The sequence below is a fragment of the Prionailurus viverrinus genome, chromosome B1, assembly GCF_022837055.1.
Source record: "Prionailurus viverrinus isolate Anna chromosome B1, UM_Priviv_1.0, whole genome shotgun sequence".
NCBI classification, from domain to species: Eukaryota; Metazoa; Chordata; class Mammalia; order Carnivora; family Felidae; genus Prionailurus; species Prionailurus viverrinus.
This window is the reverse complement of record NC_062564.1, coordinates 48621773-48645289: the sequence shown is the minus strand read 5'-3', so window position 1 is coordinate 48645289 and position 23517 is coordinate 48621773. Positions and strand designations below refer to the sequence as shown.

The 23517-nt window shown below is 48.0% G+C and overlaps 1 protein-coding gene across 3 annotated transcripts; it reads left to right on the top strand.

The window, feature by feature from the left end:
* Positions 1-1369: 1369 nt before the first annotated feature.
* On the top strand, positions 1370-23141 carry STMN4 (stathmin 4). Of its 3 annotated transcripts, none has more exons than XM_047856582.1 (7): positions 1370-1402; positions 15889-15980; positions 17282-17377; positions 18044-18124; positions 18538-18746; positions 19853-20044; positions 23033-23141. In XM_047856582.1, exons 2-7 carry the CDS (start codon positions 15968-15970, stop codon positions 23090-23092), a joined length of 651 nt encoding a protein of 216 aa, XP_047712538.1. In that variant the 5' UTR covers positions 1370-1402; positions 15889-15967; the 3' UTR covers positions 23093-23141. The 3 variants fall into 3 exon arrangements, with proteins under 3 accessions (XP_047712538.1, XP_047712540.1, XP_047712539.1); XM_047856584.1 differs by lacking the exon at positions 18044-18124 and adding an exon at positions 20732-20785 and having other exon boundaries at positions 23033-23124; XM_047856583.1 differs by lacking the exon at positions 18044-18124.
* Positions 23142-23517: the final 376 nt, after the last annotated feature.

Here is a 23517-nt window from a genome sequence, read left to right as displayed (position 1 = left end):
AGTGAAATCAGCCAGACACAAAAGGACAAATACAGCGTATGATCCAGTTGCATGAGGTAATACATGAGGTAATGAATTTGCTAGAAGAGGCAAATTCATCAGGACGAAGAGTAGATTAGAGGTCACCAGGAGCCAAGGGGAGGGGAAAGAGGAGTTAGTGTTTAATGGGAACAGAATTTCAAGGCGGGAAGATGAAAGGGTTCGAGGGATGGGTGGTGGTGATGACTGAACAGCACTGTGAAGGTGCTTAATGCCATCCAAGTGTATACGGAGAGATGGTTAAAGTGGTAAGTTTCGTGCAATGTATATTTTATCGCCACAGCAGAAATCCACCCTTTCCCACTGGAAAGAAGGAGGTGAGGTGAGGCGGGGTGGTGGGACGCTGCCTTGGGGGTGCAGGGATGGAGAGCCCACTCAGCGAGGCTTTGATGGGAGAAGCATTCTAGAGAAGGGGGTCTAGTCCGGCAGGCTGCCTGGCCCTGCCACTTCCGGCTGACTGGCAGGCTGAGAAGATGCCTTCAGGGCTCCCTGCCTCCACTCCCTGAGGGAACTAGGGGAACCACCATGGGTGACCCGTCACCTCTGGTCAGGGTTCCATCTGTTTGAGGCATCACCAGGGTAGTGAGGGTCCTCAGCTTCAGTCATGGTCTCTTTCCTTCTGGAAGGCCCAGGGGAGTTGGGTGGGCTGTGAGGGCCCACCAGCTCTAGTCAGGTTGCCACAGAAGAGGCGTGGCCAACATCACAGCCAGGTGGCAAGAGGGGAGCCTTGCTCTCCTGGGACCCGCGTGCCAGGCCCTCACAAGCCCCAAAGCCTGGGGTGTCTGCAGCCCCTCCTTGCCTTCTGAATCACTGTTCAAACCCACCAGCCCTTCTGACAGAGCTGGAAACAGGCACCAAGCCCTCCGGAAGCTATTTTTAGGGTTCATCTGTTCTTTTTGATTTCTCCTCTAGATGCCATATTTTCCCACCCCCAGATCTGAAAGAGCTAAAGATTCTGGAAATCATTCATCGCTCCCCCTCTCCAGGTGCTCTCCCTCTGGCCGGACAGCTGAGCTTGCAAGGGGTGCCTTCGCCCCCACCTTCTCGTACCGTTCCCTCCCTCCTTCTTTCTGCATCCCTACCCTTACCCTCTGGCCCCCAGCGCCACAGGCAGCATGGAAAGCAGGTTGTTTGTCTGACATCATCTTCCACTCCCTGGCCTGCTAAGAGTTACTCACTCAGGCAATCCCTGCTCCACCAGCGGAGACTGTCCAATTGCCAAGCAACCCCCTGTCAGCCAATCACAGAGCTCAGAGGTGATGTCATGGCGAGAGCGAGCAGTGGTGCTGATGTGGAGAGAAGCCCAGGGTACCACTAATTGAGGGAGTGAGGAAGGAAGCACCTCGCCTGAACAGGACCGCAGGTAAGTGGGAATGGAATGCAAATTCTTTGAGGCTTTTCAGACAAAAGAAAAAATTATTAGCAGCTGCAGGGAGGAGGAGCGAGGGGCCTGGCGCCCTTTGTGTTGCCTTTTGGTTTCATTCAATCAATGAAACTTTGTGAAATCCTGGCAGAAATGGGGTGAGGTGAAAAGAATGGGGCTACCCCGAGGGGCAAGGGTGGGCTACAGGCAGTCCTTCTGTTCCAGAGCTCGGAGGACAGGTGCGAATTGCCAGGGTTTCTTTTGGGTCAGATATCCATGGTGAGATCTTTCTGCATAAAAATGTTTTGTTGCTTTGGGAGAATGGTTTTGTTCAGAGTCCGGCTTCCCTTGGAGCTGGCTCTGACCCGTGATTTGTTTCAGGCTAGAAGCTGCTTTGTGTTTTACATTTCCTTTCTCAGCCACAGTTTTTCTTGGCTCCCTTTCCCCTGTGTATCATCCTTTTCTTTCTCCTCTGTCTGCACTGGGTTACTTTTTGCTCTTGGTTCTAAGGATGCAATGAGATCACCACCTCTTCCTGGCTCCGCCTCGCCCTGAGGTCAACCCATCCTACCTGGGCAGGGCCGGCTGGCTGTAGGGCTGCAAACTGCGGGAACCCACAAGTGCCACGCCCTGGTCCCCGCTGGTGGCTGAGCGAGGCCACTCCTCAGCCCACCGCCCTCGCCTGGAGTTTAGGCATTGCCCTCTTCTCATCCAGGGGACCAGGACCTGGATCCACTGTCCAGTGGCCAGCCTTGTCCCCACGTGGCAGTGCTTTGTTTCATTCCTCCCAGGAAGACACAGGTGTGGAGGGGTCCCATTGTCCTGAAAAAAGGCAGGTGCCCGGAATCCCTTGGGGGGCTCAAATATTGAGGTAGCTTGAGTCCAAACACCCTGGGCAGGAATACCCTCGTGTCTCAAGACCAAGAGAACAGTTGGGCGGGGATGGCCAGTGGTGGCCCGCTGGAGTCCTGCGGGGTGGGTGGCAGACTGAGAGAGAATGTGGGAGAATCTGTCTCTCCTGACGCTGAGCCCCTCTCTAGGGGGAGGAAATCTCTCCTACAGGCAGGGAGTCAGGGTGCTAGGGGGAATGAGATCATCCTTCTGTTGAGGAGATAATCATAGTGCTGGAGAGAGTGGTGAGGAAGCAGAGGGCCAAGGTCTGATTAGCAGCTCCACTGAGCAAAGCTAGAGTCTCCAGAGACTCTGCCCTGTCCTCTAGGGCCAGCCAGCCCCCTCCTCTCAAGCATGCCCCAAGCCCCCACCTTGCTGCTAGGAACTCCTTGAAACCCACTTGTCACCAGCACCAGAACACCTGTCAGCAGGTCCCAGACCTTCTGTGATCCCCGGCTCCACCTGGCCCACTCCTGGAACAAGTTTGGAGTGGACGGGATCTTTAACTGCTAGATGGATTCACCACAGAGCATTGTAGGGAGTGAGCTCCCCATCACTGAGGGCATTCAAACAGAAGTTGGATGATCACCCAGGAGATCGGTTATAGAGATTTCTGCATTGTTTTGGAGACTGGGCTAGATTAGTGTTTTTCAAACTGCTGACTGGGATCCATTAGTGGACTGTGAAATCAAATTTGGGGGTTGTAACTGATATATATATTTTTCAAATAAAATGGAGTTAGAGTAGAAAAAAAGTCAAAACACGTTCCATATAGTAGAGTAAATATTTCCTATGCCATTTTTTAATGATGTGTTTTTAGTTATATAAATATTTGTAAATAAATTATGTTTATAAACATATTTAATAAATGTCATATTTATAAATAAATACACCCATATTTATGTCTATATTTTAGTTATGTGTATATTTATGTGTATCCACGTAGATGTATCAATGACTATATATGTGTGTATATGTCAGTATTAGGACATATACATGCTGGCTCATGATATAAAATGAAGTTCTTTATTGTCGGTCCCAGTAAGAAAAAAAACATTGGCTAAGGGACCCTTATGACCTTTTCTAAGACTATAAGCCTATGGATAATTCTTACTAGACTATGAACTTCTTTTGAACATTTTTTTTTATTTTTAATTTGGTAAAATACACATAACATGAAATTTACCACTTTAGCCATTTTTACGTCGTGTTGATTATATTCCCGTTGTCGTGCTGCCGTCACCACCATCCATCCCCGAAACTGTTTTTATCTGTCCAAATTGAAACTCTGTCCCCGTTGAACACTAACTCTTCATTCTCCCCTCCCCCCAGCCCCTGGCAACCCCCATTCTATTTCCTGTCTCTGTGAAGTTGACCATTCTAGGTACTTTATATAAGTGGAATCACGCAGCATTTGTCTTTTTATGACTGGCTTCTTTCACTTAGCATAATGTCCTCAAGATTCACCCATATTGTAGACTGTGAACTTCTTGATTTAAAAAAAATTTTTTTTAACATTTATTTATTTTTGAGAGAGAGAAAGCGAGAGCGACAGAGTGTGAACAGGGCAGAGGCAGAGACAGAGAGGGAGATACAGAATCCAAAGCAGGCTCCAGGCTCTGAGCTGTCAGCACAGAGCCCGACGCGGGGCTTGAACCCACGAACTGTGAGATCACGATCTGAGCCGAAGGACTGTGACCTTCTTTTTTTTTTTTTATTTTATTAAAAAAAAAAATTTTTTTTTAACGTTTATTTATTTTTGACACAGAGAGAGACAGAGCATGAACGGGGGAGGGTCAGAGAGAGGGAGACACAGAATCTGAAACAGGCTCCAGGCTCTGAGCTGTCAGCACAGAGCCCGACGTGGGGCTTGAACTCACAGACCGCGAGATCATGACCTGAGCCAAAGTCGGCCACTTAACCGACTGAGCCACCCAGGCGCCCCATGACTGTGACCTTCTTGAAAGGAGAACTATCTTGTTCAAACATGTCCCTATGACCATATACAATATCAAGTGTCCAAAATCCAAGTACTGTGTTTAAGTGGAAAAACTATCTCTTTAGGAGATCCTGTGTTCTAAAGGACCCATCAAAAATGGAAAAAATCTGTCCTTCCTGAGCAGAGTGTTGAATAGACATATTATTGGCTGGTGGGGTGGTGGGAGTGTCTTGCATTTTTTGGCTTAATATCTAAATTTCCTTTTGGCTCAGTAAAAGAAATCCAAGGGCCAAGCACAGTTGCTGCTTCTCTCATCCGACTAGGCCATTTAAACCACATTTGCCCTGTGGGACATGAGTGGGCTGACTGATGAGGTTTAAAGTAGGACAATAAAGATTGATAAACTGAGATCCAGAGTAAAGTGTGACAGATAGGGAGGCAGAAAAGGAAGGGAAGAGAGAGGAGAAGAGAGAAGGACCGAGTGTTTATATTAAACCAATCACATAGAAAGAATGGGAAAATTCAGATCTTCTGTGCTGTTGATTTTATTTTCTTTTATTTTTTAAAGTTTATATATTTATTTTGAGAGAGAGAGAGAGAGAGAGAGAGGGGAAGGGGCACAGAGAGAGGGAGACAGAGAGAATCCCAAGCAGGCTCTAACATGAGGCTCGATCCCACGAACCGTGAGATTATGATCTGAGCTGAAACCAAGCATCGGATGCTCAACCAACTGAGCCACCCAGGCGTCCCTGTGCTGTTGATTTTAAATGATTGGATATTTTCAAAATCAAAATCCTAATCCAAGAAAGGCTTAATTTTTCCTGAACCCTTAATATCCTTTCTCCAGACCCCTTGATATCTTTGCTTTATTTCCCACTTACCTGGAGACTATCATTTGCAGACACAGAATTCCCAGAGATTTTGAAATGACAGGTAGGTAGAGCTGAGACCTTTATTTGGGGAGAGGGATAGGAATTTGGGGAAAAATGATAAAACATGCAAAATGTAATTTTTATAATGCTCTGTAGAGAAACAAACTCTACCCCGCTTTTTTTTTTTTTGGCTTGGCTAATAAACATTCATCATGTATGATTGAATTTGCTTATTAAGTTAAAATTTGCTATATTTAGAGATGTGATAGACTGGAAAAATGTTACTTTGTGTGTTTTTCTTTGAGGAAGAGTAAGGACAAAGAAAATCTCTTCTGATATTTTAAAAAACATTTTCTAGGTTTTTACATTTTTAGTTCCACTAGGAAGACAGGAAAATACACAGATAATGGGTACATTACCCCTGCCTCTCCATACACATCTTTCCTTTCCCCCTTCCTTCTCTCATGCTCACTGGTCTTTTCTATCCATTAAAACTGATCGCCGCTGTGCGTCCATTCCCTTAGGGTCCTCTGTCAGAGGTAGGTGGTAGGAAGCAAGAGGACAGAACAGATTGAAAGGAACAGGGGTCTGGGGTGGTTGACTGACCTAATTTATGGCAAGGCACAGGCAACTGGGAGTTCAGAGAACAAACCAGAGACTGTGAATCCAGAGAAAGGAGCTGAGTGCAGGCGACAGGGTGAAAGACCCAGCGGGCAAGGGGGTGGGACAGATGCAGAGTTCCAGTGGATCATTTGGGTGTCAGTGCCCTGATATGCGAACCAGGTAGAAAGCAAGGTTGAAACACAGAATGTGGAAGCACTAACACAACTTGACTATTGATCCCGGGATAGGTTTGTCTGTCTTCTGCATCTGCCATCAAACAGATATGTAAGGACTCAGTAGGTATTCCACAAACCCTTCTTGAAAAATATATTACCCCGGAAGTAGTCTAGGTAGCCAAAATTTTTTTTTATCAAATTAAAGAACCCAAATACAAAAAAGATATGACATTGCTAATGGTTACCACGAAAGAAAGCACTAGAATTTAGAGCTATGTCTCAATATAATCAACGCATTTACAAAGCTGAATGCAAATGTCGAATATCTTAAGGCTAAGGAATGTGTCTATTAAATTTATCATTATATATACATGTATATTGTCTTAGCATCTCCCATAGTGCATATAGTAGGTTCTCAATGAATGTTTGTTAAATGAATAATTTAAGAAGGAAATCATTAATAATAATCCAGAACTGAAAACACAGTCACTGTGACAAAATCAGAAATTTTGTAGGGAAGGAAATTAAAGTATGCAAAACTCTCATCTTTCACGAAGAAAAACGTTAGATACTGTTTTCTCCTTAAAGTAATAAAATATAGATAGAAATGATTTTAACTTAAATATCAAACACAAGTTGTGAAACATACAAAGCATTGGGGAAAAATGAAAGAATAATGAAAACAAGAATAATATTGCCAAAGGTGAGACTGTCCCTTGATTATAGGCTAAATGTAGGTTGGGAACCTGACTCTGTTCCTCCTACTTAATCTTGGGAAAGGCACTGAACCTCTTGGGGCTTCTGTCTCTTCATCTGAAAAGGGTGGGCAATGCTAGAGATCTCCAGGGCTTCTCCCATCTAAGGGCAGAGAGCTTGCCCCCTGGGAATGTCTACAAATCTATTGCTTGTTCTCTGTTGATGTGAAAATGATTTAATTTATTACACTTGGTAGGTCATGTGTATGCATTTTAACAGGACTTTTTTTTTTCCTCATAAAAGGCTTTTTATTCCTTCATTTTCTAGCTTGAACATTTCTTAAAAATTTTATTTATTTATTTATTTATTTATTTCCAAGTTAGTTAGCATGTAATGTAATAATGATTTCAGGGGTAGATTCCAGTGATTCATCCCCTATTTAACAGGACTTTCGAAGACATTGCCTGATGCAAGAGAGAACTTAGTAGTGAGAATTTTAAGCCCTGGGGCTGCCCATGGTGGGAAGGCAGATGTGGGGCCCAGGAGCCTTTGTGTGCCCTTCATCCACATGCCCTAGGCAATCATCCATCTTACATTTTCTCTTGGCCTTGGATATGAGGAAGTACCATGGAGCTTTGATGTAAGAAGACACTAGTTCAAATCCCATCATTATCATTTTCTGCTTGTATGACTTTAGGCAAATCAAGTAATTCACCTGAATTGATCATCAGTGAAATGGGTATAATAGTACCTATTTTATAGGATTTGGAGAGAATGCAATGATAAAATATATATGTCCAGATTGCAACCATGTAAAAATAATGGACATTAGGAAAAAAAAAAAAAACTAGAAGGAAGTGCCAACAGGAAAAAGTAGAAACCTGGCAGGGATTTCTTTTCATTTCTCTGTCACACAGAGAAACATGTCACACATGTTTCAAACTAGGATTTTAATATGCTTATAATTAAAACATTACATATAAAATGTACATATACACATATACGCAATTGAAAACGTCTGATAAACTGTAAAGTACTCCAAAATATTGCTATTGGTGTCACTAGGACTCAGATTACAAGAGTTTCTTCCATATGCTGATGCTTCCAAGTAATCTGAGTCCAGGGTCTCTCATGGTACCTGGGTCGCAATGCTCTGCACTCCACCCAGAGACCCTGAATGGAAGTCCATGCCCTGGAACTTTGCTTCTGTTTTTTGTCTTTCCTTTTTTTTTTTTTTTAATATAATTTATTGTCAAGTTGGCTAACATACAGTGTATACAGTGTGCTCTTCGTGTTGGGGGTAGTTTCCCTTGATTCATCGCTAACATACAACATCCAGTGCTCATCCCAACAAGTGCCCTCCTCAATGCCCATCACCCATTTTCCCCTCTCCCCTGCCATCAACCCTCAGTTTGTTCTCTGTATTTAAGAGTGTATTATGGTTTGCCTCCCTCCCTCTCTGTTTGAAACTATTTTTTCCCCTTCCCTTCCCCCATGGTCTTCTGTTAAGTTTCTCAGGTTCTACATATGAGTGAAAACATGGTATCTGTCTTTCTCTGACTGACTTATCTCACTTAGCACGAGTGAGTTCCATCTAGTTCTTCTAGTTCCACGTTGCTGCAAATGGCAGGATTTTATTCTTTCTCCTTGCCAATTAGTATTCCATTGTATGTAGAAACCACATCTTCTTTATCCATTTATCAGTTGATGGACACGTAGACTCTTTCCATTGGAACTTTGCTTCTAGTATGTTGATTCTTCTGTAGGTGTTGAATGGAAAATAAAAGCAGCCCAGAAAGTGCTATCGCTGTTGATTATTTGGGACTCATTTCCCCAGACTTAATTTTCCTCCTCTGGCTTGCCTCCCAATGTAGCTATTACAACTAGGAGGGGTTCCTCAGACTTAGGCCTCCAGAGGTGTGCACTTGTCAACAGGTGACTCCTCCTTATTTCCTAGAAGCACAACCGAAGCTGCATTTCTGAGTCCGTTAGGTACTGTCTGGAAGTTGCTCCTGACCATGGTTCCCACCTCTCCTATTCTTGATCCCCTTAGAAGCAACCCAAGTGAAGGTGGTGTTCAGGTAAGCGCCAGCTCCCCAATGCCAGCTAATCACACACTGTTGTGCCTGTCCAGTGTCCTGTGGATCTCACTGGCCCAGTCTTGACCTGTGCTCTAATATCTGCTCCTTCTGCCTTTATAACTGCTGGAGAATTGCTGAAGACCCGCGGAGCATCTGCAGAACTTCCAGAGGCCCCGAATTCTCACCCAGGGGACCTGTTTCACATTTTCATCACCAAAAACCCCCGTGGTTACTTTAGGACCCGGCTGAGTGTTTGGCACAGAATTAAATAGTCAATAAATAATGTGGAAAGAATGAACCACATTCATGAAAAAAATAATTTCTCTCTCTCTCTCTTTGTTAACCTAGATATGGCTTTCGGTCAGAGTCTTCTGATCAGCACAAAATAACCAGGGGCACTGTGCAGAGATGATATGATTTTGTGACATTGATGTAGTTTGTGCAGCTTATTTCCAGCACACGCATAACTTCGGTAGGACTAGTGATTGGGACAGATCTAAAGAGCCACCTCCCTGTCCTGCCTGTGTTAGAAGACCTGGATCAGAGCTCACTGCATCCACTCCACAGTCCCTCTATTGTGTCTGAACACCCCTGCCCCGGACCACTCTGTTCAAACCACTTGGATGTGTTAGCTTCCTATGCTTCAAAAATAGTCCTCATAAGATTTGACACATCCTGAAGGCCTTATCTGGGCATTCCTTGCAGTAACAAACAAAATGCTGGCTCACTTGGGCAGTGGACAGTCAGAGTTGCCTTGGGAGTTCCGGCATGTGCCCAATAAATAGCCATGTGGCACTAGAGACTTTGGTGCTCTTGTCTATCAGCTCCTGGTCACCAACTGCATTATAGAAACCCTGGGAGCAGGGGTCACCATTTTTGGTCATGTAGAAAAGTTCTTCTGCATCCCTTTCTCTTCCCTATCTCTGCTGTTCTGGTGGCCCCCTTTTCCCTCACATCCTCGTGGTTGGGAGGAGGGAAAGGATCAGTACGAATGGTGAGGGCAAACACTTGGACCCTGGTCCCATCTTGGTCATCAACTCAGTGTGATCTCAGAATCTCTGATCTCTGGGAAGAGCATCTGGGCACTTTGGAAGGGACAGTTGTTGGTTGTGTGGGAATCTTATGTGCAGTTCAGGGTGTTGGTTTACGTGGCCTCTGCCCACTAACAGCCAAGAACACCTCTAGTCTAGTGACCACCAAAAAGTCCCACATATATTCCTGGGAGTGGGCTGCCCTCATTGAGACCCTCTGGCTAGTGATCACCAGTTCAGTCCCCTCCATCGCTGACATTCTGATATTCTAGGAAAAAACTGGGGGTTCTGATCTCTTCACTTTGGACACCTTGCCCCCCACTGTGCCACATGAGATCCCCTTCAGTCAACAGCCTTAATTTCTAGACCTTCTCTCTCAGCCACCCTCACTGCCAGTCAAAATGTACTCATTCTGCGTCTTACCTCTTCATGGCCTGGGTCTCTGCTCGATGGGGTTACCGCTAACTAATTATCTACCAGTTACGTTAATGGTTCAGTCCATCAACAAAAATGTGTGATCGCTTTTTCATACATAGACGCTTAGATGCTGGCACTGGAGTAAATGTACAGGTCAGTTTGCAAATGAGAAAACAGTGCTGGGTGGAATGCAAACAGTCCAAGGTGTTACTGGTTCTAGGCAGTTCCTCACCATTTTGTGCCTAGTCCTGGCTTCCAAACTTCTTCTCCTAATCTTTCCCTCAAGCTGATGTTGCCGGAAGAATCTATTTTTGCATGAGTAGCAGCTAATGGCAGAGATGGGCTTTAGGATGACAATCCCAGCTCTGCCCTTAACTACCTGTAGGACTTGGTGTCATTAACCTGACTCTGCCGAGCTTCAAGTGCCTCCTTACAAATAACCTCAGGGAATAACTTGAGATAACGCTTGTGAATTTTCTGGTACAAGCAGGTGTTCAAGATGGGGTAGCTATTATTATTGCTATTATCATCAGCATTACCATTTCCTCTCTCTCTTCTTATTCAAACGATGAGGGCAGTGCCTTCCTACTGAATAGAATATGAAGTACAAATGCTTCGTCTAGCCTGGAGGTCTCTGATCTTCCCACTGCTATTCCTGGTCCCAATGAGTCTTGCATGCAGCCCAGCAGGTCCTCTGTGTTCCCCCCAAAATCCAGTCTGCACGCCCACACACTGTCAAGTTCTGAAGCCATGGCAGTGAGAGAAGCACCTGCAGAATCTGAATTGCAGCATAACCCAGCACACTCTCACTTTTGCCATTGGAAGCTTGAGTCCCCTCACTACGGGTTTTGCTGGATCAATAACTGACAGCCCCAGGGTGGGGCTGCCCAGGGAGGCCCTGCCTCTTGACCAGCCGTCTGCACCCATCAAGAATGCTTGGGAGTGAGCGTGGGGCAAGAGTCAGGAGGCCACTGTCGTGGGTTCTGGTTCTGTGCTATTGGCTGAGTGAGTGTGAGTCATCTACCTTCAGTTGGGGACTGCTTTGATCTTTGTTATGGCTGGATACAGTCATTGTCCTGGTCTTTCCTAGGACTGGGGAGGCTTGGGACTGGCCTTTGCCATAACAGAAAACACACAAAGAGCCTCTGGGAGGGCTAGAGGTTTGCCTCAGTGCAGAGATTTTTTTTGCCTTACGATGCCCTGATGTGTGATGTTTCAGATAGGATTTCCCCCCATGGGACTGACTCATGTCTACTCTGGCCTCTGTTGTCTCTCTTTTAAATGTTATTTATTTTTGAGAGACAGAGTGAGTTGGGGAGGTGCAGAGAGAGAGGGAGACAGAGGATCTAAAGCGGGCTCTGTGCTGATAGCAGAGAGCCTAATGTGAGGCTAGAACTCATATACTTTGAGATCATGACCTGAGCCGAAGTCAGACCCTCAACTGACTGAGCCACCCAGGTGCCCCTGGCCCCTATTGTCTTTTAGTCTTCATATTGCCTCCCTGAATTCCTGGCATTTTGTCCTCTGTAAACTTGAGCAATAACATCTCTTAACGCCCTTCTCTGGCAGTTCTAGGATAGGCCTGGTGGCCCCATTGCAGTGCAGGTGTTTTGCTGTGGCCTGACAACATAACCCAAGCCACCATGCCATTTAACAGATTCCCAGCATTGTGAGAAGCTTGTAGGGACCAGGCCAAGGCTGGTTTGTGGGCCCTCAGGTTGATTGGATGTATCCAGGAGAATGGCCTGAGATGTTGGTGTCAAAGATGGGAGAACAGTGGCCAAAGGGCCATTCTGAAGGGCCTCCAGGCTATGGGTTAGCATAACCAGATCTTCCAAGTGGTGTGCATCCAATCTGGGTCTAACCCACCAGCCAACTTGGAGACGTTACGTAGCCGGGCTAAGTGCTGGGGAGGCAGGTATGACCCACCCCATTTGACTCTGATGCTCCCTGTTAATTAGGGGCAAAGTCGGGCTCCCTCCTGTGGCTGCCACCACCCAATGGCTTGGGACCTCTTTTTGCCACTGGCTTCTCTAGAAGAGTCTAGGCCCTCCCCTTTGCCCCCTTCTATCCTTTCTCAGAATGTCCCATGGGCAGCAACATCTTTTGGGTCTTGAATGCAACGGAAATGTCACGACTATGGCATGAGGATTTCTAGTGGCCCCGTGTACCTGTAGGTGCACCTGTAGGTGCAAATATACAAATTATCTTAAGGAACAAACTGACTGTGTATAAACACTGGTAGTTGAGATAAGGTGGAAGAATCATGGGTCTGAGCCCTGGTTCTGCCACTTACTGCATGTATTAGTTTCCTGCAGTTGCTGTAACAAATTGCCACAAACTTATGACTTGAAACAACACAAATAATTCTTTCACCATTCTGGTGTGCAGAAGTCCAAGGTGTCATTCTCCCATAAGACCTTAGGGGAGGGAACTTTTGTGTCTCTTCCAGCTTCTGGTGGCTTGTGTATGCATCGATCCAATCTCTGCCTCCCTCTTCGAATGGCCTCTCCCCTCTGTGTGTCCCATATAAGGACTCTTGTTATTACATTTGATGCCACCTGGATAATACAGGATGATCTGACCTCGAAGTCCTTCACTTAATTAAATCCGCAGAGACCCTTTCCAAATAAATCCACGTTCCCGAGTTGCAGGAGTTAGGATGAGGACATATCTTATTGGGAGACACCATTCAACCCACCCCACTGAGTAGCCTTGGAAATGTCATTTACCCTTTCTGACCCTCAATTTCCACACCTATAAAACAGGGACGATAATCTTTACATCATAAGGCTCTTATGAAGATTAAAATGAAAACATTTGCCACATGGTAGATGCTCTATAAATACACATTTTTGATTATGTGGGCCCCAGTCCTGTGAAACAGCTTTCAGTTACAGCTCCCTTGGCTATGCATGCCTCTGCCCATCTCTGGAGTGTCTCCTGTTCCCTGCCCTGGTCTTCCTTCTTGGCCTCTCTGACCTTTGTTCTCTACCTGGTTCTTCATGCTTCTATAACTCCCAGCACAATATCTTCCCAAGAAGTGTGGAAAGCACTCACTCATATTTGTAATTAAACTGTACCTTCAGGCCAGATCGGCTTTCCCTGAGTCTCCAGGACCATGGAGGACCTGGCCGCTAGCATCCAGTCCCTCCTCTGGCCAAAAGGGAAGAGCTCACAAGTCAGAAGAGCTGGGTCCCAGGGCCAGTTCTACCACCAAGTAGCTGTGTGACCTTAGCCAAGAGTCTCAGTTTCTCTAAGCCTCAGGTTCTTCATCTGAAAGTGAAGCTGATGATTCCTGTCTTGTTAACTCAGCCTCAAGTGAACATTAATTGGGATAACGTGGGTGACAGCAGTTGTCATCTGTGCTCCAAGTCTGGAGGGCCTTGATCATCATTCCCAGCTTAGGCTGAGGGGCGCAGTCCCTGGTTCCAGGCATCCACCTCTAGAGAAAAAGCCCAGTTCAGTCCCCCTTCTTTCTCAGAGTCCCTTCTCTGCCTCACTTCACTTATTTGGACCCCTACGTCAGATCCATTACCTAGGTTAAAATCTGATGAGGCTCCCTCTCCTGGCAAGGACCCTCTCACCCTCCCAGTCACCTCATCAATCAGCCCAGTCGTGGGCTGAGATTGTGTGGAATGGAGCCTCATGACCAGGGATGTCCCCTCCAGGCCCTGTTCAGGGACCCGCTGGTACTGTCAGGATCAGCTTGACTCTGAGTAAAGAGGCCTATTGTGCTGCACGGCGAAGGGGGCGGTGCATGGCAGGGCCCCTGGCTCCAAAGAACATGAAGTTGCCGGAGGGAACTTAGTGCTTTTGACCTCGTTTCAGAGCTTTGACCAGAGCCGGTTGACCTGGCTTCCAGTTGCTGTGTTTTTAACTCTCTAACCGCATGACCCCGAGCAACCCACATAAACCCTCTGAACCTCTGTTTCCTCATCTTCAAATGGCAATGACAGTCCTTAACTGCAGGGATGGTGAGGACCAGAGAGGTAGTGACTCTGAAGCAGGTGTGTGGGGGCTGGTGGCCACCCTGATGGAAAAGGTGGACGAAAGGAAACACGTTTATTAAGTACCTCCTTTTTGCTGGATGCTGTATATATGCATTTCTCATTTAATGTGTGCAATTTGAGGTCAAGTCTGTGTTGGAGTCCACATGGGTCTGGCCTAAAGCTGAGCCCACTGCTCCTGTTGGTGCCCCTGCCCACCCCCAGCCAGTACAGACCCCAGTCCCCGTTGGGAATATGCCTCATTAAGGAAGGAAAGTGACTCTGAGTCAATCTCAGAGTCCTTTGCCTTGTGAGGATGCAGGCAGGGGAGCTGTTGGCTCATGCCGCCCTGGCACAGTGCCCACTGAGGGTGGCTGTGTTAGTCGGCATTCTCCAGAGAAACAGAACCAATAGGATGCATACAGAAAGAGATTTATTGTGACGGATTGCTCACGCGGTTATGGAGGCTGAGAAACCCCACGATCAGCTGCCGACAAGCTGGGGACCCAGGAAAGCTGGGGGCAGAACTCCAGCCCAAGTCTGAAGGCCAGAGAACCGGAGCTCTCACGTCTGAGGGCAGAAGACGGATGTCCAGCTTAAGCAGAGAGAGCGAATTCACTCTTTCTCCACCTTCTGTTCTGTTCAGGCCCTCAACAGATTGAGCGAGGCCCACCCACACTGGGGAGGGTCATCTTTACTCAGCCTATCCACTCAAATACTAACCTGTCCCTGAGAGGGGGTGTGCCTGAGACATCCAGAAATAATGCTCACCAGCTATCTGGGCATCCCTTAGTCCAGTCACGTGGACACAAAAATTAACCACCATAGTGGCCAAGGATCAAGTGTTCACCATGATTGCTACTTACTGTTGGCTACTCCTCATTCCCTTGCATAGCAGCCTTCGGTAGACATCTGTCCCTTACTGTCCCTGACCTTCTCCCTCCCTGCTTCTCTTGTTTCACCTCCCCCTCCTCTTTTGCACTCTCTGGTCAACCACAGACATGGAGATTTCTCACCACACTCCCCCACCTCCAGCTTATGGCTCCCTTAGCACAGTGCCCTCCAGGCTTAATTCCGACTCATCAGTTAAGACTCAATGCAGGTGCTGCTAACACCCGGGGTCCCTTGCTGGCTCCCCAGGCCTCGTGCTGAGCATGAAGCCCCATCTCTGTGCTCCCACAATAATCCTGCGTGGAGATTTCCATCTCTGTACCAACCGCATTGTGATGACATCACTCCTTAATAATATTTGTCTCTTCTCATAGTTGGTCTTAAACGGGGTCAGGGAGTGTTTGGTGGGTAGTGAGTGAGAGGCCATGTGAACTAGGATTTTGACAGCCTCTGTCCAATGCCCTCTCACCCCCTATCAGAATGGACTGGGAGGGAGAATAGGGAGAAATTCAGGACACAGAGTTATTTTGTGAAAACCTCCCAAGCGATTCTGACTTAAGATTTGTCTCTCACCTCAGCCTTTGCTTTGGCCCAGCCACTGAGCCGCACAGAGACAAATGAACAGCTCTTGACATGTACAGTTTTGGGAAACCCATGTCTGATGCTCAGGGGGGCTTGAGACTAGAAAGCCAATTATGAAGCTATTCTTAGTGCCCGGAAACTGAACTTGCTTGCGGTAATATGGAAGAGGGGGGGTCTGTGTTTGGGAAAGGGAGGGTGGGTGTGTAGAGGTCCTGGAGGTGGGGGCAGACCAGGTGCGTCCTGGGATTCCCTCCCCAGTTGTGCAAAGACCTTTCTTATGCGAATAACCTGTCAGTGGGAACATGCTCTCTTTCTCAGATTTGTGACAGCGTCCTGAGCTGGTGACAGACCTACTCTGTGACTTTCAGCCAGATTCAGCCCTCACATTCCTGAAAACATGACCCTCGCCGGTAGGTACAAAAACTGTCTATGCAGCGGGGCACCGTAGGGCAGGGTGTTTCTGTACACACATATATGTGCTTATCTAGACACAGAGAAGGGTAAAAGACTGACAGAAAGTATACCCCAGGACTAAAAGGCGTTATCTCTAGATGGTGGGTGGGATCACAGCTGAGATTTTCTTTCTTTTTTTTTTTTTTTAAATTTTTTTTTTAACATTTAGTTATTTTTGAGACAGAGAGAGACAGAGCATGAACGGGGGAGGGGCGGAGAGAGAGGGAGACACAGAATCTGAAATGGGCTGCAGGCTCTGAGCAGTCAGCACAGAGCCTGACGTGGGGCTCGAACTCACGGACTGCGAGATCATGACCTGAGCCGAAGTCGGATGCTCAACCGACTCAGCCATCCAGGCGCCCCAGAGCTTTTCTTTTACTCATCTGTGCGTGTTTTAAAAACTTTTTACAATGCACACGTATTATTTTCACACTGGATTATGCTTTCAGCAAGTAAAAGGAAAGAAGAAGGAGAGTGCCTGGGCACCACACTGGGTTTAGCTGAGAACTGAGAGGGCCTGAGCACGTGGAGCTTAAAACAAGGTGCACTGGCCCCAGGGTGGTGGAGGGACAGGCAGGATCACAGGCCGGGGCCAGGGCAATAGTGGGCTGGACTTGACCATATCAGCTCTAACTTGTGACCTCTTGGCTTTCAAATCTTCTCCTGACACAAAGAGACTAGATGGTGGGAGTGCCTTTATGGGCACCGGCACCTGTGCTGGGAAGGTCAGAGAAGGCTCACAGCCTGACCTTGCCACCCAGGGAGATGCAAGACCGGAGGGATGGTCGTGTGCATCTTTACCATTCAGAGAAGCATTGCTGAGTACTTGGACTAAAATGGAGCGTGGACTTCCTGCATCTCGGAGCAAAGTAGATGGAATATTCTGGGCAAGTGTGAGGAGACAGAGAACTAGGTCCAGGGCGCCAGGTTGGGGTTTGTGGTCTTTACCTGAGGGCATTCTGCATTCGGTAGGAAGAAGGGAAACAAGGTACTCAGGAGAAGATGGGGTCATCTGGGTGCTCTGGAAGGGTCAGGTTCTAATAAGGTGGACAGAAGTGGATCTGAATCACACACAGGAATCCTAAAATGGGCCGCTCAGGGCAAAGGGGGCTGAATCCCCAGGCAAGGGGTAGATTCGGGTGGTTTAGGTGCCGCTGTGGAGCCTGGTGACCCCTGGCTGCTCAGGCACCCAGACTCACACGGAGGCTGACTCAGGAGACTAGGAGGGAGTCACCACCTTCTGCCGGTGTTTCTGCAGCCTACAAAGAGAAGATGAAGGAGCTCCCACTCGTGTCCTTGTTCTGCTCCTGTTTTCTGGCCGATCCTCTGAATAAATCATCCTATAAATACGAAGGTAAGTGAGGGCCACAGTTGAGGGTGTAGCTTGTGGAGGATTCCTGGGCTCGTATCCACGAGTAGCACGCTCCTGTCCCAATTTTATGAAACTCTCCTCCCCGTATCAAGTTTTCTTTCCCAGAGCCAGTAAAACCACTGCAGCTGATTCTGAGGGTCTAAGCATCAGGCAAAGGCTGGTGTGGGGCTGCAGCCCGGGGGACTAGGTAGCAGCTGAAGGTGAATCAGGCCCTCTGCCTCCTGATCTTATCTTTTCTTCATTCATTTAACAAACGGATGCTGTGGAAGATGCCGAGGTGAGGCAGTCAGAGATTCTGCCCTTGGGGAACACCTAGAATAGAAGATGAGTGCAAACCACTGGATTCCACAGTTGATAGGTCTCCTTAGTGAATGGTGGAGATGCTCTGACAGAGTCCAGAGCGGGGGCGAACGAGAGGACTTCCCCCTGCAGCCAGCCAAGGAGGTTGTGCGGTAGCCATGTTGCCTGGGACCTGTGACAGGGTCCCAGGACACTGGCAGGGGGCACTGAGTGGCCACATTCTGCTCAGGGAGGGGTGGGGAGCAGGTCACCTCTTAATTTCCGTGGGATTAAAAGGAAGGGACAGGTTTGTTTTGGAAATGAGAGATGGGAGTGCTTGGGTTACCTGAGATTGTTTTTTCTGTCTAGGCTGGTGTGGGAGACAGTGTAGGAGGAAAGATCAAAGCCAGCGGAAAGACAGTGCTGACTGGAGAGAAAGAAGAGAGCAGGGTAGGAGGGAGCAGGGGAGAGGTGGCAATAGGCTGAGCCATCAGACTGGTAGTGGGACGAGGAGTGGACGGGTGGTGGGTGGTGGGCAAATGAACCACTGGCTGCCGCTGAGGACAATTTGAGCAAGAGCTCAACGACGGTAGGAGCCTGTGGCAGAAACAAAAGTGAAAGCAGTTGCTACGGCCATTATTAGAAACCTCGATGCCTGGGACCTCAACTCTTGGAGCCTGAGCCCTTGCCATGGCTACCAGCCCCTTCAGCCCCATTCACCTTAGGTGCCTAGTTCAGGACCAACCCAGAACTGATTGCCTTGGGGACCCTAGAGCTCCCATATACGTGTGCATGTGTGCATGCTTTTGGGGCACGAATCTAGTTTACAGGGGGTGAGCAGCCCCTTTTATTGCTTTCTTTAGCAGACACAGTGGACCTGAACTGGTGTGTAATTTCCGACATGGAAGTCATTGAGCTGAACAAATGTACCTCGGGCCAGTCCTTTGAAGTCATCCTGAAGCCACCTTCCTTCGATGGGGTCCCCGAGTTCAATGCCTCTCTACCCAGGCGGCGAGACCCATCACTGGAAGAGATCCAGAAGAAACTAGAAGCAGCTGAGGAGCGAAGAAAGGTAAGTGCTGTCCTTTCTTTCCTCTATTTCAGCATGAGGGGAGGGACTTAGAGAAGACAGGTGGTGGCCCTGAGCTGAGGTCAGGTCACCACCAACGTACAAATATTTCGGCAGTGCCTCCCATGGATAGGGCAGAGAATGGAACAACCATTGAGGGAAACAAAGAAGTGAGGTACCTGGTCTCTAGGAGCTTACAGTTTGGTGAGAGGGATAAGGCACTGAATTACATATGCCCAAGAGATGGCCTTATATGCACACTGACAAGAGGAAGACATCGGCAAACACTAACGATTTAGGGAAAGGCTAAACAATTAAGGAAAAGGATCCTTAACTGGGGAAAGGGTAAGAAGGTCATGGTGTGGTATATTTCACCCCCTTGTGTGCCTTTCATGTTTCCTATTGATTCCTCTGACCCATCTTTATGGAAGCTCTTCATCTTTTTTTTGGTAAATGTTTATTTATTATTTTTGAGAGAGAGAGAGTGCAAGCAGGGGAGGGGCGGAGAGCGAGGGGGACAGAGGATCTGAAGTGGGCTCTGTGCTGTCAGCGCAGAACCTGACGTGAGGCTCAAACTCACAAACCGTGAAATCATGACCTGAGCTGAAGTCAGACACTCAACCTACTGAGCCACCCAGGTGCCCCATAAGCTTTTCGTCTTTGAAGGAGAAAATAATCTCCTTCCTTGAATTCCTATAGCATTTCCTCTCTACCTCTTAGGGCATATGTCACATGCTAGTCTGGGTTAGACTTATATATATGTCTTATCTCTAGTAGACTTTTTGTTTCCCCAAGTTGCTAGGATAGTGCTTGGCACTTGGTATATCATCATTTAATATTTGTGAAGGAGGAAAGGAGGGAAGGAAGGAATAAAGGAAGGAGGGAGGGAGGGAAGGAAGGAGGGAAGGAAGGAAGGAAGGCAGGCAAGAGGGAAATGAGAAAAAGAACTGAGGGTATGGTGGGAGAATCCAGAGTGTCTGCTTCTTGCCAATGTGCCAGGCTCAGGGAGGCGTCTGTTCTGGGTGTGCAAATCTTAAGTGATGGTGGTGAAAATTCACCCTGGTATGCTCACTTTCAAGGGCCTCTCTCTCCCTTTTGTGCTTCCTTAGTACCAGGAAGCTGAGCTCCTGAAACACCTAGCAGAGAAACGAGAACACGAGCGGGAGGTGATCCAAAAAGCCATTGAGGAAAACAACAATTTCATCAAGATGGCTAAGGAAAAACTGGCCCAGAAGATGGAATCCAATAAGGAAAACCGGGAGGCCCATCTTGCCGCCATGTTGGAACGGCTGCAAGAGAAGGTAAGTGGTCTTGGAGAGAGAAGAGATTCCTGGAAACTCTCTTCCTTCCATGGCAAGTATAAAGGGCCTACATATTATTTTAGGCATCAAACAGCCTCAGGTAGGAAAGGGGTGTTTCTGTTAGGTTGGATCCTTAGAGAGTTCCAAGGAATGTTCTGGGAAGTTGTAGGCAAGAAACATGAGCCAAGCTTTGGAATTCTGTGGGGGCTATGATGCACAGCTACACAATTGAAGTTTCTCATTGTCTTAGGGAGATGAGACCTCTTATCTTCTAGAGGAACCCTGTGTGATGCAAGGGAGTAAGGACAAATAAGCAGTTGTACATTCCCGGCTTCATCCTTCAATGGACTGATTCGATTTAATGCAAGATGATGATTTGGGCTCTTGGCTCTAAGCCAAGGGCATGATAAGCTGGGTTGACCATTGAGCAGGAAACCTGATTCTCTCCAAACCTCTTGATATGGACTGAGTGAGTCACAGGTCTTTCCAATATTCTGCCTTTTGTCAATACACCAAATGGTGTCACCTACATAGGAGAAACGTGAGAGACTGGGATTGGTCCCACGTGTCAGCAGAGTAACAGCCCGTTCTGCTGAGAACATGTTGGCCTCATTTCCTGAGTCTCCAGGCTGCCCCAGTTTCTCCTGCAGCTCCTGGGAGAGCTCCAGCTCTGTGTTTTATTTCCAGGAGCCGCCTGCTGCGCGGTGACTCCCGGGACCCGATCGGTGGCCTCGTCCCATGGTGAGCAGCGTGGTCCCCACTCTTTTCCTGCCCATCCACCTAGAGTCTCAGGCCCTTGGCAACAGCTACTAGAAAGATCGGTTTCTTCACAGGGGATCTGAATGTTGCGTAGGCCCTGCCTCTGGCCAGCATGTGGCAACCCTTCCACTCTCACGCTCCACCCTCCTAGGGGAAGTAAGGCCTCCACCAAGTATCAGATGGGAGGGAAGTGATCTGGGTCTGATTTCAGGCTTCCCCAGTTACTGAGGGCTGGCTAGGAACAAACTCTTGCAGGAAAAAACAAAAACAAAACAAAAACCTGGGATTGCGATAAAATGGGGGCGTGGGCTCTCAGGCCAAACCCAGAAGAAATCATTGAAGCTAGAACCACGATATGGTATTTAAATGATGGCAAAAACACGTTTACTTTTCATACCCCTATCCCCACAGCAAATCCATGAGGTAAGCACAACAGTGTTATCCTTATTTGATGGGCAAACCATGTTGGAGAAGGTCAAATAACTTGGCCAGGGTCACACAGACACTAAGCAGTGCAGCTGGGACCAGAACCCGGTTCTCTGGGTACCATAAAACTAGGGGACTCTTTCAACCCCTATTTCGGGGGGATCAGTCCACAATCATCCTGTTTTCCCTTTGGCCAGAGAGGGGACCATTGGAAGCCAAAGAAAAGGAGCCCAGAAATCTAGGGTTCTCCCCAGAGAGCTCACCTGAGTGGAGGTAGATTCTGAGGGGAAGATTGAGAAGGTCCCCACTCTGGTGTAATAGCTACGGAGGTGAGGTAAGACTTCAAGAAGCAAAATGTCAGAGTAAGAATCTGAGTGGGCATCACTCTTTTGGGATCGTGACCCCATTCATTCTTGGTCACTGATGGAGGCAGGAGGTGGAATGACAGATAGATGTATGACTTCTGCCCTGCCCCAAGCCAATGCTTTGTGTCAGTTTCTGTGTGGATCACTGACCATCTGCAACAGATTCACCTGGTGTTAAGTTTAAAGCTACAGATCCTTGGGCCCTACCTCAGACCTACGGACACTGGCTCTCTAGGAATGGTGCCTGAGGACCTGGCGGTGTCACAAATTCCTTAGGTCATGCTGATTATGGGGTGAGGTTTAGAACCACTGTCCTAGACACACCACTACCCACACTTTCCCTAGGGCCACGGAAATTTCTAGGGCCTCTTCAGGGATGGATTCATAGTTTAAGATATATCCTGAATTCCTGGACTGACTTAGTGGGCCTACTCCAGGCTGATTTTTGATATGTGGATATGATGATATCTGGATGATTGCCAAGGTCTGGTAGAGACAATATTTACTGAGCACCTGCCATGTACGAGGTGCTCTAGGAAGAATGGGGAAATACAAAGAAGAAAAAGGTGTGCTCCTTGCCTGCAAGAAAGATACCGTTCAATAGGGGACCCAGGCAGATGTACAACGAGCCGTGACAGAAGGCAGGCCACGGGGTGCCCTGGAGGTGAACACTAAAGTCACAGAATTCTAGAGATAAAAGGAGCTTTCCGTTCATGGCCCTCTTTAAAAACCAGGTTGCTGAGGCCTGATCGGTGACGTGATTGGTCAAGGTCACATAGCTGATGGGTCTTTGAAGTCAGATCCCATCTTTTGGCTATTATGCTGTGAGGCAAAGAGGGTTCTCATACCCCACTTGTGAGAGAGTCCACTTTCTGGAGTTGGGTGACATTTCCAAAAATTCTTCAGTCAATTCATACCTTAAGAGCCCTCATCTTTCACCAAAGGGCTTAAGAAAACAATTTGCATGGAGGGAGGGGAAGGACAGAAGTGAAGGCCGTGGTCACGTTGCAAGTGTTGGGCGGGGGGGAGGGGCACTTGTAATGAGGCCTGGCCATAATGCCACATGCTCCTCTCGCATAGTGACACTGAGCTGCTTCTCACACTGAGTCAAGCAATGCACTGAGTGCGAGCTCAGGACGGCCAGGTGAAGGAGGGAGAGGTGGGTGGGCTCTGGGGTTGCTGGGATGTGGGTTCCCCGTGGGAGGTTGGCCCCAGTCAACGAGCTCCCCGGGGCCGAACCAGTGGGCTCGCTCACCTGCCTCCTGCCAGTCTCACCTGCCACCTTCTGCCCCTTCTCAGGACGTCTTTGCAGACTTTGCTCTTCACTTCCTGTGGCGGCAATTCTTTACTTTGTGTTCTCTTTCCCCTGGCTTCCCTTTATCCCCTTATCCCGGGGGAAGCCTGTGTGACCTGCCCTTTTCGCTCCCTTCCTTCTCAGGACAAGCACGCGGAAGAAGTGCGGAAAAACAAGGAGCTGAAGGAAGAGGCCTCCAGGTAAAGCCCAGAGGCCAAAGAAGTTTCCAGAACAGCCGGACAGCTCCAGCAGCTCCGCAGTTCCCGAGGCAGCCTCGTCCGCCGCGGGCTGCTCTCCCAGCACTGGGGTTTGGGGGGGAGGGGGGTGGCCAGGGGTGTTTCCTCTGCTTTTGGTGTTTGTACATGTAAAGAATTGACCAGTGAAGCCATCCTATTTGTTTCCGGGGAACAATGATGGGGTGGGAGAGGGGAGAGAAGGAGAGAACTTGGGAAAGAAGATGGAGAAGGACTCATGGACATTGCAACCCTGCCCACCGCAGACTCAGGTCAAGTCCTTGGCTTTTCTTCGCGGTGAATGTCCAGGCACCATGTTGAGGGAGGCTGCAAACGGGGCAGAGTCCGGGGTGGGGCAGCGGCTGCAGGGCCCTGCGGGGGAAGCCCAGCGAGAGG

Coding starts and splice junctions, on each gene's coding strand:
- STMN4 (XM_047856582.1), top strand. Junction 18,747..19,852: donor CAGCTGAGGAGCGAAGAAAG/GTAAGTGCTGTC, acceptor GTGCTTCCTTAG/TACCAGGAAGCTGAGCTCCT. Junction 20,045..23,032: donor TGGAACGGCTGCAAGAGAAG/GTAAGTGGTCTT, acceptor CTTCCTTCTCAG/GACAAGCACGCGGAAGAAGT.